Raw genomic sequence first — 15,941 nt, 5'->3', positions numbered from 1 at the left:
CCACTGGGTGACAGGGGCTGCATTTGTCTGTTTGCTAGTAGCTGTCTTTGGGAAAAGAATCTCCTGTTCTTGCTAGTACTAGCAGTCCTGTGCAGTTGGGCAAAATGTAATTCCTTCATCCTCAGACCCCATCCCTAAGCAGAAGACTCATTGTTTTAAGCTATTATGCTATCAATTCCAGAGAGACAAGAACTTCTTTGACACTACCTTAGAGACTCCAAGAAACTAAACTATTCCGGATTCAGAGGACCGACACAGGTGACCAGGCAAAGAAAAATTACAACTCACTTCAAGGCCTCGGGAGCGTGAGGAAGGGCAGGCTAAACAATCAGAACTGGTAGCTCCTATTGAGTCAGAAACAATGGAAGAGACAGAAATAAATAGAAAAAAACTGTAATCAACAGGAAATGAAAATTATTTTCAAATAGGTGAAATCAACACAAAGAAGAAAAAAAAACCCTCTGGAACTAAACATTACTCACCAAGAACTCTGCAATGAGTCTAAATAGCTGCTCTGAACAAAAACTACAACAGTAAATTTTGAAGAATATAAAACCTTCCCCCACTATTAAATTTGCAGAGGAATTGAAATGTAAAAATTAAACCCCACTACCCTCCAAGCTGACTCAGATGGTTGGGTAGGATCAGGATTCTTTTAATGGCAGAATCATGGGCTATCTTTTATTGACATGGATACAATTCTTTCAGACCCTTGGAAGTGAAATTATTTCAATTTCACATCTCTCTTTGGTATCCCACTTTTTAAGGAATCCTAAGAGTTGGAAGGTCATACAAGATTATTTAAGTGCCAGCCAAATGCACTAAAAAATTCAAAATAAACTGATCTCTGGATGAAAGATAGTTATCCCAGCCAAAATCTTGTGTTCTTAGAACCTAGATCTTAGTGCAATCTGAGTCCATGTAACAATGGCCAAGCACCAAAGGAAAGATCATTTGTATCCAAATGAGTGAAAATGGTGTTTGAGATTTGCCAGGATAACTTTCAGTCTATGCCAGTTGTCTGAAAGCACAACCTCAAGCTTACTCATTTCTGAGACATCTTCCAATTAGTGGGTAAGTAGAGATCACTGAAGAACAGGGCCCCCTCTCCCACTAAGTGAGACTTGAGACTTCGCCACCGTCTTACAAAATCTAGACATTTAGCATACTAACATTGCTAGTCACCAGGTCTTAGTTGACACATGCCTCTTTCACACCCAGCACCTTCGAAATCTAGTGAGTTCCCTTACAGTTTTGTGTTTCCAGCATGCCAGCGCTGAGCTGGGTAGGAGTTTTGTATAATGACATGACCTTCATTCTCTCTGATTAAGGGGGAGTTAAGGTCTCTCCTGCGGCAGCCTCTTGCTGTGAAATTGCTTGGGTCTGGACCTGCCTCTTAGAGAAGTTCCCTCCCTGTTCCCTTATCTGTTCTGGAGAATCAACATTACCTGGGGCAGCAGGCGATGTTGCTACTGCTTTTGACCCAGGAGCATGGACGTATTGATCCTTCTGCCTATTAATCTTTCCCAGCATTGTTCCTTCCCTTGGATTTTGGATTTCATAGGCCTTGAAAATCTTGTGCCACTTTAAAAACAGCAGGATATATATTTTCTTCAACATTGTTTTTCATGTGCTAGTGAAGATATTCCTCCAGTGTTCTTTTTATGTAGGTTATTCCCTGTCTTTTTGAAAAATACCTGGATAAGTCTTAACAGCTTAAATCTGCTACTCAATTTGGCCTCTTCTATTACCTTTTCTAGGATTAGCATTCTTTGCTATATTTTAGTGTTTTTAATTTTTTTTTTATTATGAGCCAACACATTTGTTTTTCTAGCATATTCCTCTTGATTTTTTCTTGCATGGTAATTGATCGTGAGAGGTAGGAAGTCAACAAGTTCTAGGCCTGCCAAACACATTCATTGTATAAATGAGTCTTATCCAACTTTATGTCCCTAATGAGAAATCCACCTGGGAGGCATTTTTCCACTGGAAGACATCTAAACCAGAACTGGTCCTGCTCTATTTACCAGCTTTTCTTTCCTGTGCTGTGTATTACTACAAAGTCCTAACTTCATTAATTCCTTGGGCAAATTCCCTCAGAGCAGTAGTTCTCATCTGGGAGTGATTTTGCCCCTCTCCCCAGAAGGTTTTTGGCAAAGCCTCCAGACAGTTTTGGTTGTCATAACTGGGAGATTGCTACTGGCATCTAGTGGGTAGAAGTTACAGATACTGATAAACATCCTATAATACTAGGGTAGTCTCCACAACAATGACTTCTTCCAAAAAATGTCAATAGTACCAAGGTTAAATTGTGTCTCCGAGGATAGGAGATATATTTATGGCCCTTACAGTAATAAGTTACCTTCAACTCACCTAATAATGGCATCAAGAATTCAGCACCCCCCTTCAGAGGCTTCTCTGCAATCCACCCGGTTGTTCTAGAATCACTTGTTAGGACTGCACAATCTATAAGCAGTGAATCTAGTCGCTCTTTTTTATGGATTTTACCTGGAGCTTTAAGAGGGAACCTCTAAATGTTTTCCTCAGTGGGCCCTGTTGGAAGTATTGTAGGTTGCTCTCTGATGCCTTGTGCCTCGTATGTTTTTTCTGCAACCCTGGTCACAGGTGCAGGAATGGCTTCACTATTTCCTCTTCAAGAGCACCATCCTAAGAAGCAGTTAGGAATGAGCTTCTTTTCTTTATCTTGTTGGGTTTTTTTTATTATGTTATGTTAATCACCATACATTACATCATTAGTTTTTGATGTAGTGTATATCTTGTTTTATCTGTATAGGCAGGCCTGCAATCTATCATTTTCCCTTCCTTTTGATAGAAATATGTCTATTGCAATCTCAGTTTTTCTCTCCCCCCCCCAGAATCTCTTACTTCCCTGAGTATGATTAACTGATATTTCTTTATTTTTATGTTATTGTCCCACTGCTGCTTTTCTGATAAGACTGAAACGGTTTTAAAACCAGTCCAGTCACTTGTTCACTTCTTGAGCAAATTTAATTCTTAAAGTTATAGTATAATTTGCAAGGCCTTTTAAGTGGCTTTATCAACATTTGGATCTATATTAATTATATTAATATAATATGTTATTATATTATTATATATTAATTTCATTGACTTGTCTTTGTATCTAAATCCTAGGACATGCATATTCCCTACAAAAGATCTTTGTTTTATTTGACCTGTTCCTTGACATACTTCTGTAGCTACAACTGTAATGTGAGTCTCCAAATCCATAGTGCAGACCTGATTATGTAGTCAACAAATCTAGAAGAAACCCTTAGACTATATGCAGCGGTATGATTCTAAGGACCCATGGGAAAGCCACAAGACTTTGGGTACCTCCGACCCATTCATTCCTTGGCCCCAGATACAGTTTAAAATAATATACGGATGCTAACAGCACTGCCCACTTATTTTTCATACCAAATCTCACACTAGTTCTTGGTAACCAACCTTAATTTAAAATCTGATCCTGTGCCTTCATTGAAAGATACAGGAAAAGCAATAAAAGATTATTGTGTGTATCAGTGCCTAAAATGTCTATGTTGTGAGTCCTACCCCGTTGGTTGTAAGGTTTTACAGTGACCGAAAGACATCTTTTCTCTTTAACCAAGTGGCTCTCAAACTAAGCTGCACGTAGGGACTATTAGGTGAGGTTTAAGAAAAATAATGCCTGAATCCTATCCCCAAAGATTCAGATATAAACAGTCTGGGTGATGGCCTGGACATTGGCAGTTTTAAAAGCTTTTCAGGTAATCCTGAAGGTGAGAATTAACAGCCAAATTTAGAACTACTGCATAACCTAATCCTCGCTGTGCTGTCATGGGTCAGATAGAGGTCAGCTGTAGGAACCTGTACAATCCTGGCTTAATAAAGCGCATGCAACTCTGCTTGTTAACTAGTGCCTATTAAAGTAGTCATGAACACATGAAAAGAGCCATTGGTCTGTGTACAAAAGTCATAATGATCCACTGGGATAAAAATCCTTTGTTGCCTGTGTGTAATACATCCTTGAAACCTAAAGAACCAGAAACTTCACCATCTATATGTTATATCATAGACCAAGTTCTAGTCCTTTTGTTTAGGACTCAAGGATTGTGACCAATGCCACAAAACTTTAGACTTTGGAAGTGATGATTATCAGAATTCTTTCTGGCTGTGAATGTTCAGAACCAAATAAGGGATAAACAGATGAGTCAGAAAGAATGAGAGCAAAATAGCTTCGTAACTGATAAAACCAAATTTACGATCACTTGAGTGCCATAGTACTTTCTCTATTTAATTAAATGTTCCCATATAATTGTATTTTTAATTAAGATGTGCATAATAGTTAAGGACAAGGCTGGACAGTGCAGGCCTTCCCTCCTAGAGCAGGCCGCTTCCTCCTTGGAGATGCAGGAAACAGATGAAGTGGTGAGTCCTAAGGGCTGTAAGAAGTAGAGTTGGGCATGTTCAGTTTCAAAATGTCATATTCTAACAGACTCCATCTTAATTTTAAAAATATGTACAGATTGTCTCCTACGTACATAATTCTTGCAAGATGCCACAATGATATGAAAATATAAAAATACTTCAGGATGTGGAAAATCTAGCTGGGAAGCCAAGACATAGACACGAAAAACTAATTAAGAGCAGAGGGCATGACTTTCAGAAAAGGTCAAATGAGGAGAATGGGTATGAAATGCTCCATGATTCCTTTGGAAGTTATTGTGGGCTAAAGTTGTAGGGAGGATTTATGGAGCTTGTGAAACCTGAGTCAGACCTTGATGGAGAGGATAAGTGTGAGGAAATGGAGGGAGAGTAGGAACTAAATGGTACACCAACATTAGGTACAAACAGGCCTGGTGCAAAGTGAAAATGTAGGGGCCCTTGTTCAAATTAGTAAGCACTTTAAGAGAGTGACAGCAGAACGTTAAACCAAGTGCAGGGCCTTCTTAGTGCAGGGCCTCTGCAACTGCACAAGTTGTATGCCATGAAGCTGGCCCTGGGTACAAATGAAGATGTGAGTGCTTCATTTAGGATGGTCAGTATGATGGTCTTTTGTTGAAAACTGTTCTTTGGAAATGGTTGAAAGGTAGAGTCCTGCCCTCTATTAAGGAGAGAATCTGATGCACAAGAAATAGCCTGTGTGAGCATTCATGAATGAGAAGGAGTTAGCTGGGTGAATAAAACATTGGGAGATGGGCGCCTGGGTGGCTCAGATGGTTAAGCGTCTGCCTTCGGCTCAGGTCATGATCCCAGGGTCCTGGGATCGAGCCCCGCATCGGGCTCCCGGCTCAGCGGGGAGCCTGCTTCTCCCTCTGACCCTCTCCCCTCTCATGCTGTTTCTCTCTCGCTCGCTCTCTAAAAAATAAATAAAATCTTTAAAAAATAAAAATAAAAAAATAAAAAATTAAAAAATTAAAAAAAGAAAAACCATTGGGAGAGGTTTCTTAAGCTTACTAACTTTGGGAGGGGAGAGGTCAAAGTTAGACAAGACATGGTGTACCTATGAAAGAGAGCTCTGAAGAACTTTGAAGCAGAGGATCTTGGGGATCTGGGCAAAAGTCAATGGGAAGTCATTAAATATTTGCATTAAAGTGACAGATGTGAGCAACAAAGGAACTAAGGAAACTAAGCTAAACATGAGGTCCTGTGAAGAGGAAGTGGCAGATGTGAGGAACAGGAGGGGCTCACATTCCTGACCTCAGGGGTCACATGAAGCAGTGCCTTGGTGAGGCATGGGGAAAGAAACGGCAAGGCCTTTTTGATTTCGACTTGGTTAGATTTTAGTTCTTTAGTTCTTTTATTTCTCCAGAAAGGTTTCTCCAATAACTTCCATGCTTTTTTCAAGCCCAGCTAGTATCTTTAAAATCATCATTCTGAACTCTAGTTCCGACATCTTACTAATGTCCATATTGATTAGGTCCCTGGCAGTCAGTACTGCCTCTGTTCTTTTTGTTGAGTTGATTTTTTTCCATCTTGTCATTTTGTCCAGAGGAGAAAAGATGAATGAGAGAACAAAATGCTAACAGGGTAACAACGTCCCCAGAAAATATACACTAAACAAAACAGAAAAGATCTGAAACCAGTGGAAAAGAAAGGGAAAGAAAGAAAAAAGAACAACAACAACAAAAAGATAAAGATAAAAACAAACAAAAACAAAACAAAACAAAAAAAAAACAGAATATGATCAAATATGATCAGGCTGGTGCATAAATCAGTGCCACACACTAGATTTGGGGCGTATTTTGGTCTGTTAGAAAAAAGTGCCTCCCAAAATTTTAAAGAAAGAAAAACTTATATATGTACAAAAATAAGGGTTAATACGATGAAGGGTTGGAATATGACTGTAAAGATGAAAATTATAAAAGATTTTATAAAAGGAATTGATAAGAAGTTGGTTGAAAAAAGAAAGAAGATTTAAAAAAAAAGGGGGAGGAGAGAATGTGATCAGGTAGGAGACTAGAACAAAGCCATACACTAGAGATTTAGGGTATATTTTGATCTGTTAGAAGAAACTATCACAAAATTTTACAGAGAGAACAACTTATATATATATACCAAAAATAAGGGTAACTACTGTGAAGGGATAGAATATGACTCTAAAAATGAAAAATAAGAGATTTTTTTTAAAAGGGGTTGATTAAGATGTTGGTTGAGAAAAAGAAAAATCCAAAAAAATAAAATAAAAAAGACAGTTTAAAAAAATTAACTTTGAAAGACTAAAGAATCATGGAAAAAAAGCCATGGACTCTTTGTGCAGTATTCCCCTAGCGCTGGAGTTCTGCCATTCTCATTGATGGGTAAACTTGGTCTTGGCAGGCTGTTCTCGCTGATCTTCTGGGGGAGGGGCCTGTTGCCCTGGTTCCTGAATGTCTTTGCCAGAGGCGGAATTGCCCCACCCTTGCCCGGTCCAGGCTAAGTAATCTGCCCGGGTTTGCTCTCGGGAGCTTTTGTTCCCTGCAAGCTTTCCCTACAGCTTTGGAGGACGAGAGTGAGAATGGCAGCCTCCCAGTCTCCGCCCCGGAGGAGCCGAGAACTCGGGGCCCGCTCCTCAGTGAGACCCCAAAGAAAAGCAGTCAATCATTCCCGTCTCCCCATCTCCAGCCACACTCCGTGCTCACCCGGTCTGTGACCGAGCATTTCTCTCTGGCACCCGACCCCGTGTGGAGTCTCCAAACCCAGCAGATCCCTGCGGTGCACTCCCGCACTGCTCCTCCCTGGGGAGGAAGGGGAGTCTCCCCAGATCTGCTGCTTGTTGGGTCCCTGCTGGAGGAGCAGTGGCCCGACTGTGCCGCGGATCACGGTTTATGGCAACCCAGAGCTGGGAGCCCGCGCCTCGGCTCCGACTCTGCAGCCGACTTCCCTGCTCTGATACCTGGGAGCTCTGCCGCACTCAGGCACCCCCGGTCTTTCTGTGACCCCGAGGGTCCTGAGACCACACTGTCCCAGCTAGGTTTCCACCCCCCGCTTAGCCACCAGAGTGACGTCCCTCAGCAGAGCCGACTTCTAAAAGTTCTGATTTTCTGCTCTGCTACTCTTATCACTTGCCAGAAGCGGCTGATGGAGGCCCCCTCCCCCGCCGTCTATCTTCCCGAATATCGCCTCGGATTCACTTGTCCTTCTACCTTCCAAAAGGTGGTCACTTTTCTGTTCAGAGAGTTGTTGCTCTTCTTTTCTTTGATCTCCTGTTGAGTTCGTAGGTGTACAGAATGGTTTGGTCCCTATCCAGCTGAATTCCTGAGACCAGATGAAATCCAGGTCTCCTCCTCCTCCACCACTTTGCTCCTCCCCCTTAATGTCAATCTTTTTATGCCTAATTATTTTTTCTAGATTTTTTTTTCCAAAAGAGTTTTCAATAACCCTTTTTTGCCTTATGTACATAGATTTAGCTTTTCTACCTCAATAAAATCTTAAAACTTTTAGATTTATAACCTTTAGTCAACTCAGTAACCTTCACAGATACTCATCACAAATAAAGAGAGAATCTCTATTAGGTAAGATTTAAAACTATTGGACATTTAAAACATTGGACATTAAAGCTCATATTTAAAATATTAAGAGATCTTAGAGCTAAACTTATTCATCCCTCTCATTTATAGATAAATGTACCAAGTTCTAGGTGAAGGAAAAGGATTTGGGGAAAAAAAGGATTTGGTTGCAAATTACAGCTTCCTGGAGATCTGTGAAGTGATGCTCATTACCCTGAGATAGGGAGCCTCACAAACAGGGACGAATCAAGAGGAAAAGGGAACAACTGTGTCCTCACTGTTTTTTCAGTTGCCAAAGATGGGGTTGGAGAAAAAAACAGACACAAAGTTGATAAAGTTGAAATGTAGTGAGAATCACATCTATGTATTTTATTTCTGAACATAGTTGAAAATATGGACATGGTGGAAGACATAATTATCATGTGCAAACTTTGTCATTAATAAATATAATGTGTTTTTTGGTTAATGTAAACTTTTTCAAGGCCCTAATTGGGTAATATTTTTTATCTTATAGAATCCTGGTGAAATATTTATTATTTTGAGAGATGAAGTCATTGGTGATACTGTGGAGGTTGAATTTACATCAAATAGTAAATGTGTTAGGACACAGCCAACCCGTTGGAATAAGACAGTCTGGTGGATGAAAGCTTTAGGTAAGAAACTTTTTTATGCATTAATAAATATAAAACATCATCCTGAGTTTCTTTCAATAAATTTATGATAGATAGTTTCACTTCCTTCCAGAAACTAATATTGTTCTGCAGGTGCTTCCTGTGTGTAGCTTTCACATGCCCGAGGTGGTTGTTAGTAATCTGGATTCTCAAAAGCATGAAAGTGTAATTTATGAGAAATTAGCTTGTGCACCATGTGGTGAAATGACCACCCGCAATATCACATCGTTTTAAATACATCAACAGAGAGCACTTTAATATATGTCGGTAATTCAATATGGAACTAAAACTATTTGCTTTATTGTAATAGGATTAATGAACATTTGGACTTTCATTCATGACCTCTTTCCTTTCCTTTTTTTTTTTTTTTTTTTTTGCCATGCCTGTGAATATATTTTTGGATTCTTTGAAAGCATGATTCTTTTTCACTATTTATCATCATGGTACCATTTCTATGTACAATCTTCCCTCTTTTCCTTATTTAATTTATGAGGTTAACCATTTTATTATCCACCTTTGTTTGCAGCATTATAAATTGTATCAGATTTAAAATTCTAGATGGAATAGCCACACCTGACACAAGAATTGTATTTAAAATCAAATCTACTATGTTAATTTCTGATGTTTTGATATAAATGTAAGACTACTTGGTTTTTGAATTTATGATATCATTTTACAATCAAGAATAAAATTACCTTATAAAAGTTGACAAATGTGAAATTTATAAAATATTTTACAATAAAAAGTACACAATCTTATTATGAATCTAGAAATGTAGTAAAAACATTTAAAATTAAATACTATGTCAAATGCATCCTGAACTTTTTTTTTCTCTTGGAATGTAGCTATTATGAAGCCCTTTTATGGAACACTTACAAACAATTCTATTGTGTTATGAAAAGTATGCATCTCCTCTATGGATTTCCTTACACAAGTTAGTCCAGAGTTGAATTATAGAAAAGGAAGGAGCTTTGCGCAGTGGCAGTATCGTAGCCAATGAGGTTTATCCGAGGCGTGATTATAGCTAATAGAAAAGGAAGGACTGTACACCAAACATTTATAAACATTTCAGATACTGGTCCCTGTCATGGACAAAGATATGTAGAAGTGAGATGAGAAAGAACTTTGTCTCTTTTCTTTCTCTTCCAAAGCCCCCTATTTATGCCACATTTTAAAATGATTTAATGAACATTAATTTCTAACTAATTAGTTTTCAAGTTTAAACTAAATCTAGTTAGACTAAAATTGCTACAGAAAAATCAATATTGCAAATTTATAAGTACTTAGATAATATTTCCCAAATAGCAAATCAAAGTGTCAAATAAAATTATTTGCATTAAGATTATATGTTCAGTTTACCTAGTAGCTAAGAGCAATACAAAGAACAAATTATGTCAAAATGCAAATGTTTTTCAGAAAAGCAGAAAACTAATAGTCTACACCTTTCAAGATATACATATCTTGTATGGTATGGCCAGAATATTGGCCAAGCCATATACTGTCTATGTGGTTGAACAGCAAATTTGTAGTAAAAAACAAATAAACCACTCTTTACCAGTTATGCTATTTAACCTCTCCAACTCTTATTTTCAATTAGTATGTTCTGGAAATTAATGAGAAATTTTCTTACCAAATGTAACAGTATATAGGACGGTTCCATGAATGTGTATGGGAAAATGGATGGGACATGCCTCAGCAGAAATGGCCCCAGAGTCTTATTTTTTCTGCCTCATGCTACTGTTTGTTAACATTTTTTTAACCCTAGCAAGAACTTCATTTTACATCATAACTCAGTACATACTCAGAAATATATAATTAAAGCAAAGGTAGTCATTAGAGTAACAGTTTTAGCCTTGATATGTGAAGAACTTGGAAGTTGTCACTCCTATTCCTACAACAAGAAAAAACTAAACAAACTGAAAAATCAATGACTTCTTGAACTCTTCAGAGAACTAAGGTTGCAGGGCAAACCACCATCCCAAAATCTTGAGAGGAAAATAAATCAAGAGAGTGATGTCCAAGATCTGCTTGGCTGGAGCAGAAGTCACTGGAGCCATAAAGTGGTAGGCACACTTAAATGGTAATTTTGATGAATTGCTGGGGTGTGGACTAGCTCAAGAGTAAGAAACCCCTGACAGCATCCATAATTTTGTGGGATTCACCTCCAGGAACCCTACCAGGTTCACATAGTGAAGATCTGAGGAAGATCTTCTAGAGGCTCTGCCAGGGTTAGAGGAAGAATAATCATGGTGAAATACTCCCCATATAATCTCCATAGCAGTAGCTTACTCTCCAGGGGAAACCACTTTAAGAATGCCTTATCCCAGCTGGGGAAGGGCATCTATCCCATTGTAGCCCCCTTTAGCTTTTCTGTCTCACTTAAGGTTGGGAGGAAAGCGATGTCACAGGAGAAACACTTGTGAATGTGACAGCCTAGAGATACCAGCCCACTTGAAGACCAAGATTTAATCACAAGATTAGAATGCTTTCCCCCGCCCCAACCTGACCACCACAACAAAAGGGACTCAGTATAATGGCAGAAGGTTACATTGGAAATACTGCAAGATGCAGAATCTTTCTGAGGAAGAGTAGTAAGGGAAACAGAAGGTCAAAAGGAAAGACAACAAGGATAATAGAGGAATTTGAAGCCTCTGGCACCTACAGCTATAGAAGACATGAAATATGGCCCACCTCTCAGCCAGATTACTACAAATTTTCTCACTACGTGCCTACCTACTTCAGTTCTTACACCCGACACAACATGTCTGGTTTTCAACAAAAAATTACAAAACATGCCAAACAGCAAGAAAAAACATAGTCTAAAGAAATAAGGCAAATATCAGGCCAGAATTAGGTATGACACAGATGTTGGAATTATCATACAGAGAATTTTAAATAACTATGATTAATATGTTAAGCACTGTAATGTAAAAGTGAACAACATGCAAGAACATATGGGTAATATAAATAGAGAGATAGAAATTCTATTTCTTTTCATTTTCTTCAGTGCTAGTCAAAACCAACTAAAACTGATACCATGTTGTGTTAGTGGGTCACAAACCATAGGTGGAGAACTATGCTTTGTAGCTACGCTGACCAATATGTTGACCACTAGCCACCATTAGTTACTTAAACTTTATTATAATTAAATGAAATTTAAAATTAATTCCCTCAGTTGCACTAACCATATTTCAAGTGCTTCGTTAGAACATATCCATCCTCTTGGAAAGTTTCGTTGAACAGCACTGAACAGCACAGTACAATAGAGTTCCTTTTTCTCTACACCAATTATGGAATAAGAGAGTGTCCAGCATGCTCTTTAAAGGCTAATGATTTGTCCAGAATCTTTAGTGTAGCCAAAGAAACAATTAACTAGTCGCCAAAAGCATTGTTTTTATTGTGTTTTGAGCCATTTACTGGGTAACTTTAGACAAGTCCCAATCATGTCTCAACTTCTTTGTTGATAAAATAACTTCTCTAATTACATTTCAAATATTTATAGACATTTGGAGATAAGGGAGATAAGTTACAAGACAACACTTAAACATATCCAGCTGAGGAATAAAGTGTTAATCTCTCCCTCTAGCAATTCCTTTAAACATAAGGAGTGGCTTTTCTGGAATACCTCACCCTCAGCTTCTGGATAGGGTATGATAAACCATTTAAAAATTGGGGGGATCATCTTTCTCTCTAAGTATTATACTCCTCATATTACGCCCTCTTTTCTCCCAGTCCTCTGTTTATATCTCTTGATATGAAAGCCACCAAATTTGTTCATCCCCCTTCACCCTTGAGGAATCATGTTCAACAGAACTCCTAATTCCACGCTATCTCATATATAATCCCTGAACTCATTGGTGATTTCCAGGGCGAGGAAAGATCTCAATTAGTATCCCACACTAGGAAGAGTCTATACAGATTTAAGTCTCTAAAAAATTTTTTCTGTACTTCTTTGAATACCAAGTTAAGATGGAGGGATCTAAAACTAAAGTGGAAACATACCAGGGATCCTTCCCTATTATGGATGTATCAAGTTTAAAAGATGGCCTCCATCCTTCCAGTCTCTTTCTGGTGTCGAAAAATTGTTCATGTGATTTGATTTCTGATCATCTGGCTCATGATTTAATCAGCCGTGTTACTCAAAATGGGGTTTGCTCTCTGTAAATATTGTCTTGGGTCATACCCAGAGCTTCATGTACTAAATCTGACTGGTATTGAGGGCTGGTATGGCAGCTTCACAATATTGTCCCAGAGCAGACTTATTTCTACTAACCATTCCATAATCCCTAGGGTATAGCCATAATCATCATGGAGTAAGATGGCTTCTAAGACCCTTACTATCACTCCCAATTTTCGAACAACCTGATGAAGCACTGGTGTTCCAGCACCATCTCATATTGGATTGCAAAAGTCAATTCTATGCATCTCTTCTCTACTTCATATTCAGTGATATTACTGTGTGTATTAGTCTCCTTTGGCTGCCATAACAAAATTCCACAGGCTGGGTGGCTTAAACGACAGAAATTTATTTTCCTCACATTTCTGGAGGCTGGAAACCTAAGATCAAGGGACAAAAAAATTGGTTTCTGGCAAGACCTCTTTCCTTGGCTTGTAGGTGGCTACCTTCTTGCTCTGTCTTCCTGTGGCTTTTTCTCAGTGCATGGAACTGGGGGTGTCTCTTTCTCTTCTTATAAGGATACCAGTCCTATTAGATAAGGGCCCTACCCTATGACTTCAATTTAACTTTAATTATCTCATTAAAGGCCTTATCTCTAAATACAGTCACCTTGGGGGGTTAGGGCTTCAACATAGGAATTGGAGGATGGATGGAACACAATTCAGTCCATTGACTTCGGTTACTTGAAATCAGCCATGGTGGAAGTATATACAACACAGAAATTGGCAAAAACTATAAATCAGAACTTTTTGATTTTCTTTTTGGAGAGTCAGTTTATCAACACAACACTGGGATAAAGAAGGCCTCATTAAATTGAGAAGGTTTCTGTAAGACTCATCTGCTGATATCACATTAATCAGGACCTAATCCCAAGGTCATGTCTAGCTGAAAGGAAGAACAGAAATTCGAGTCTTTTTAGTTGGATAGCAATGTGCCCAGCAAAAATAAATAAATAAATAAAATCAGGATTCTGTTTCTAAAAGGTAGAGAATAAACTTTGGGATAGGCAACTAACATTCTCTTTTAGAAAATGGTACCTCTTAAAACCAAATAATAATAAAATAAATAAAATAAAATAAAAACAAAAATAAAACCAACTATTATTCCTTATTATTCCTTCCTTTCTTTGGATAGTTTCTCTTAGTCATTTTAAGTGTCTGTGCGTGTGTGCATGTGTGTGTGTGTGTGTGTATGTGATAATACTCTCAGCATGTCACATACTCTGAAACCTACTTACAGCATTCAGACCTCTCAGATTTTTCACCACCCAACCAACTCTTTGCCGTATTAATATTCTTTTTAAATGTATGTTTGTTTCTAACTTGGTAACAATTCAGAAAAAAACAAAATTATGTTCAAGTACAATTATGCCAACCAGTGAAGAAATCTTAAGATGCTCTTTTTCTAAATGGTATCTTTCCCTTCTCAGACACTTCCATGGCTTAACCTGATTTTTTTTATTTGAGAAAAATATCCTCTAATTCTGTCTTCTTTTTCCTCTCAGCTTAATAAATTCATACACTTATAATTACTTCATTTTCTAAAAAAACACACCTTTCTAATGGTATCCACAGGTTTGTCACTGACAGGAACTGCCTTGTGCTAAAGGAATTTGAAGTTACTCAGGAACTTGCAGTAGTCTCAGCTTATGCCAAAAGTTATAAAAATACATGTGGAGTCTTTAAACTAGAAATATCAACTAATGTTTACTCAGAAGGAAGAAGGTATTCCTCTGTTACGTGTAGCTCAGCCAGAAAAATACTTTACACAGCAGGGGGACAACCAATTAAGAGTTGAAAGGAATGTAAAAATATCCACAAAGATATAGAATCTCTTTATTAATTAAGAAACTGTTCCGGATAATGTAAATTATAATTTCATATTTCATTAAAAGAGCATGAAAAATACTTTAGGATGTGCCAAATATTATGCTTAACCTGCATAGAAAAATAACAACAATTGATAAGAAATTTTTCTAAATATCATAATTGAAGAGGGCAGTTTTAATATATATTAAATTGGTATCAATTTTTAGGCAAGACCAAGGTTTTGAAGCCACCAATATTTACTTAATAATAATGTTCTAATCAAAAGAAAACCATATTGATTTCAGTTCCCATGGAAACACTAGGTGGGTTCATGAAGATTTACCATGTGATAAAGGGCTAAAGTTGGTTGATAAAGGAACACAGCTTCACAGACAATGAAAATACAGAAAGCAAACAGCTCTTAAGTTACTGGATTTGTGAAATATGTATTTTTAAAGAATTAGTGAACGTAGTTCTGACTATTCAAAAACACTTTAGTTTATGTTTTCTGTAAACTGTTTCAGTTTGTCCCTCATCTGGAAGGACAGACCACTTAAAATCCCAGAGACAGTGCAGGTTGACAAAGAATTTTAAATGGCCTGGACCTTGAGATGTGAAATTTGAGTAGAATTCCTTTTTTACTGTTGCTCCTCTGTAAGTTTGCTTTCTTGTGTATCTGTGTTTGATGTGGGCAAGAAGTTCCATCTTCTATCTTCTTTTTTTTTTTCTTAACATATATTGCATTATTTGTTTCAGAGGTACAGATCTGTGATTCAACAGTCTTGCACAATTCACAGCGCTCATCATAGCACATGGAACACTACATCAAAAACTAATGATGTAATGTATGGTGATTAACATAACAATAAAAAATTTAAAAAAAAAAAAGAAGTTCCATCTTCTTACACTATAAGCATTTTTTCCTCTCCATAGCTGACTCCAGTCCCCTTGCTTGGTTTCGTGATCTTGACCTGTATTCGTGTGTACTTCCAGTGTTAAATGTTACTTCCCGACTTTAGATAGTAAATAGCAGAATTCACTTTCCGTCTCTTCTGAGTCCTTAAGTTAATTGGCTTTTATTTTTATTAAAGAGCTATAAAATGTAGATATCATAATGGCCACACTCAAAATAAAATAATGCTCAGGTGGTACAGGGTGCTGTTTATGAAAAGGCCAATTCAACAATACATATTTAAGGAGGACCTCCCAGCCAGATGAATCCATAAGGAATCCTCCAAGGTCTTGATTTAATAACTGACATTCAATAGATAAGAAAATGTATACAGCAAAGACAGTA

The 15,941-nt window shown here is 37.8% G+C and overlaps 1 protein-coding gene and 1 pseudogene across 1 annotated transcript in view; both read left to right on the top strand.

Moving 5' to 3' along the window:
- Positions 1–15,941, top strand: part of BANK1 (B cell scaffold protein with ankyrin repeats 1) — a 270,561-nt gene that overhangs the window by 51,564 nt on the left and 203,056 nt on the right. The window contains 1 exon segment of the mRNA XM_021680373.2: positions 8,503–8,641. Within this exon segment, the coding sequence (XP_021536048.2) occupies positions 8,503–8,641 (139 nt within the window).
- LOC123324115 lies at positions 9,627–9,786 on the top strand (annotated as a pseudogene).

Source organism: Neomonachus schauinslandi, chromosome 2 (genome assembly GCF_002201575.2).
Source record: "Neomonachus schauinslandi chromosome 2, ASM220157v2, whole genome shotgun sequence".
In the NCBI taxonomy this organism is placed as follows: Eukaryota; Metazoa; Chordata; class Mammalia; order Carnivora; family Phocidae; genus Neomonachus; species Neomonachus schauinslandi.
Note: the sequence above shows the minus strand (reverse complement) of the source record. Positions and strands in the feature narration are given on the sequence as shown.